This window comes from Teleopsis dalmanni, unplaced genomic scaffold (genome assembly GCF_002237135.1).
Source record: "Teleopsis dalmanni isolate 2A unplaced genomic scaffold, ASM223713v2 unscaffolded_contig_2772, whole genome shotgun sequence".
Lineage (NCBI taxonomy): Eukaryota > Metazoa > Arthropoda > Insecta > Diptera > Diopsidae > Teleopsis > Teleopsis dalmanni.
In genome coordinates, this window is record NW_024034154.1 from 1 (window position 1) to 3,025 (window position 3,025).

The 3,025-nt window shown below is 37.0% G+C and overlaps 1 protein-coding gene across 1 annotated transcript; it reads right to left on the reverse strand.

Moving 5' to 3' along the window:
- Positions 1-5: 5 nt before the first annotated feature.
- Positions 6-2,257, reverse strand: LOC119664854 (the record flags this gene model as incomplete). The annotated part of the gene is made up of 3 exons (XM_038074225.1): positions 1,877-2,257; positions 571-1,238; positions 6-506 (listed from the first exon to the last, which is right to left on the reverse strand). Coding segments are annotated over exons 1-3 (1,338 nt in total), but the record flags the coding sequence as incomplete, so codon positions are not given.
- Positions 2,258-3,025: the final 768 nt, after the last annotated feature.

Here is a 3,025-nt window from a genome sequence, read left to right on the forward strand (position 1 = left end):
TTTCCGGAATTGGTTGTGGTGTATGTTGACGAAGATGCCTGTTGTGGATTAACCATAGTAACACGTAATAAACTTGAGCCTGATCTTGTAACTGCACCGCGATGTACCGCAACTGTTGCAGTAGCTGGCGTATTAGAACGTACCGTTGATGAAATAGATGGAACACTTTTTGGTACTGTGACATTGTTGACACTATGTTCAGCATTTTGAATTAATCTGCTTAGCTGACGTAATACGGATAAATCACTATTATTGACTGATGGTTGAGGAATGTTAACTGAATTTAATTGACTGGTTGTAGTTGGTGATATTTTATTGCTTGTGCTAGCAACGGCATTAGTGCTGGTGCTAGTGGTGTGTGGTGCATTTTCAAAGATTTCACCAATAACTTCATAAATGCGACGTTTGAATTGTATTTTCTGACGAAAGTCCATAGCTTTCATTTCGGGTAATAAACCTTGTAGAAAAATTGCATCAAAATCGGTATCAGTGGATAACTCAGCAGGCTGAAAAATTCAAATGAGAAAAGTTAATAATATATATGACACCTAACAATGTTAATAACAGTACCTTTATATCACGTTCAACTTCTGGAATGATTGGTTCCATAACACGTAACCTTTTCTTGAGTGGATACATTGGTAAAACAGGTGTTGCCTCAGCTTCATGTTCGTCTTCCATTATGGATTGCCGAAATTGTAATTGTGAAAGTGGAGGTAACGTTGGCACTGATTGCTGTACCGCTGCCTGAATTTGCGGCGGCAGTTGTGGGAGTGGCAGCTGTTGTGGTGTAGGTTGAGGTAACTGCTGCGACAATTGTTCAGTTAACTGTTGGGGTAACTGTTGCGGTATTTGCTGTGTTAATTGTTGTGGTGAATGTTGTGGTAAAATGTTCACATTTGCTTTAAGTTCTAATTTACTGCAATCATTTGTTTCGTCGGTGCTACTTTGTAAACCCTGTGACTCTTCTTCATCGTGTATCATAGCAGCAAAACCATCAAACGATTCTTCACCAACTGACACTTCCACTATTTCAGCCTCCTCACCGAATGCATAGTATGAGGCATTCGAACGGCGTGATACTGGTATACCAGGTGTTATATGTTTAGCCAGAAACTGTAGCTCCTCGTGTAGGTAATATGGCTTGGTGCGATTCGCACTTGCAGGCACCTTATTGACATTTATTGAGCGTGCAAATGACGTGCGTATGTTGCGCCAACGTTCTTTGCAAGACGAAACTATAAAACGAATTTAACAAAATTATTATTATTATATAATTTTACACAAAGCGTATAAAGTGCCGTTCATTGCTACTGGTAACATTTCACTACAATAAAAGTTTAACAGGTGCTAAATTTACTTATAATTAACTATTCTGCTTAATCAAACAAAGCGCGGCCTTGTTTGCCAAATGTGCATGTGTATGCACATAAACACACACATATACACAATTTATCAATAACAACGACAATCAATGACAACAAAATGCCACACCAATAATATTCATTTGAGTTTAATATATTTTTAAAATTAATAAATTTTTCATTTTTATCAAAAATTATTAAGTAATATTAAACTTTTATAAGCCTTATTAATTGCATTTAAATTTTGAGAACGTGAAAATTTTCACTATGGCAACGCCATAAGTAATTCGCGGCATACGCTCCCCTTCACAGCATGGTGTGCTATGTTGCCCCCTCTATCTTATCATAAACTGTTTATTGGTTGCATTAAAAAGCTAACGCTTACGCGCTGCCTTAGCTGTATCAGCAACTACAACACCAATTACAGCAGCAACGAAGGCAGTAATTCCGTAAAAAAATCGCATATATTTTATTGCTGTGTATTGTTGTTGTTTGCACTTTGTACTACTCACTTGAATCCTCCATTTCTTTGGCAATTTTTATCCAGGCCTTGTCAACAACATCTTTTTTCAAATAATGCGGATGCGAACGATCATACATGCACGGATATTTCTCCACTAAACCGCAAATTTTTGCATTTATTTGATAATTGTCCGGTTTGGAATCATTTGAATTTGACATTTTTATATATTTTCTAAATTAATATCGCTATATCAATCCTAAAACTCAAAAAATCAACTCCAACAATTGTTATCGCAGAATTATTGCTAGCAACAAACGCGTTGTTAACACAAACGAACGACAATGTAAGACTGAAAAAAACAAGCAAGCAAATGTATAAAATATTGAACGAAGTTGCCGACGAAATATTCAATATATGCGATATGCAGGCAGGCAGGCAGGCAACAAAACAAAGTATTATGGCAGCAGCAACAACACAAAACCAAAACAATACAAGCAGCAGCTGCTGCGAAAACAGCAATCGACGTTGTAATCTTGCTGGGTGCTAAAGTGTGTATGTGCGAAAGAGTGAGCAATAATTTAAATTACTTTATTTTGCCTGTTATTTAGTTTACCCAAAACGTTATTTTGCTGTTCAGCATACATAGCAACGCAAGCGACGGCAACACGGCAACAAAATAACGACAACAATAAGTCCAATAACAAAAACAACATTGCAGTGATAACGTTGACAACGCAAGCAGCAAACAAACAACCACCACCAATTTCAGCAATGACAACAACAACCACAACAACACCAACAACTACAAACGCATTTCGTATTGTAACCAGCATAGCCAACAAAACAACTGTAACAGCAAGTCTCGTACCTGTGCCATGCTATTGTTGATGTTGCAGCTGTTTTTCTAAATCATTTTTGTTTTTGTTTTTGTTTTTGTACTACTTCATTATTTCAACATATTCTCATGCTTGGGCTTGCATCGCCGCCGGAGTTCAGCAACAACAGTTTGTTGCTATCGTTTCCAGTTTTGTTGTTTATATTCTTCTTCATGCTCTCTCTCTTACACTTTGTTTCGTTTGCTTCTCAATATGCCTTCTTGACAGCACTGCCATTATATTAAAAATTATGCTCTTTTGTGTTTTGTTGTGATTGCCAATTTCGTTTATGTCCACAAACGGCAATGCCAGCTATAAGAATT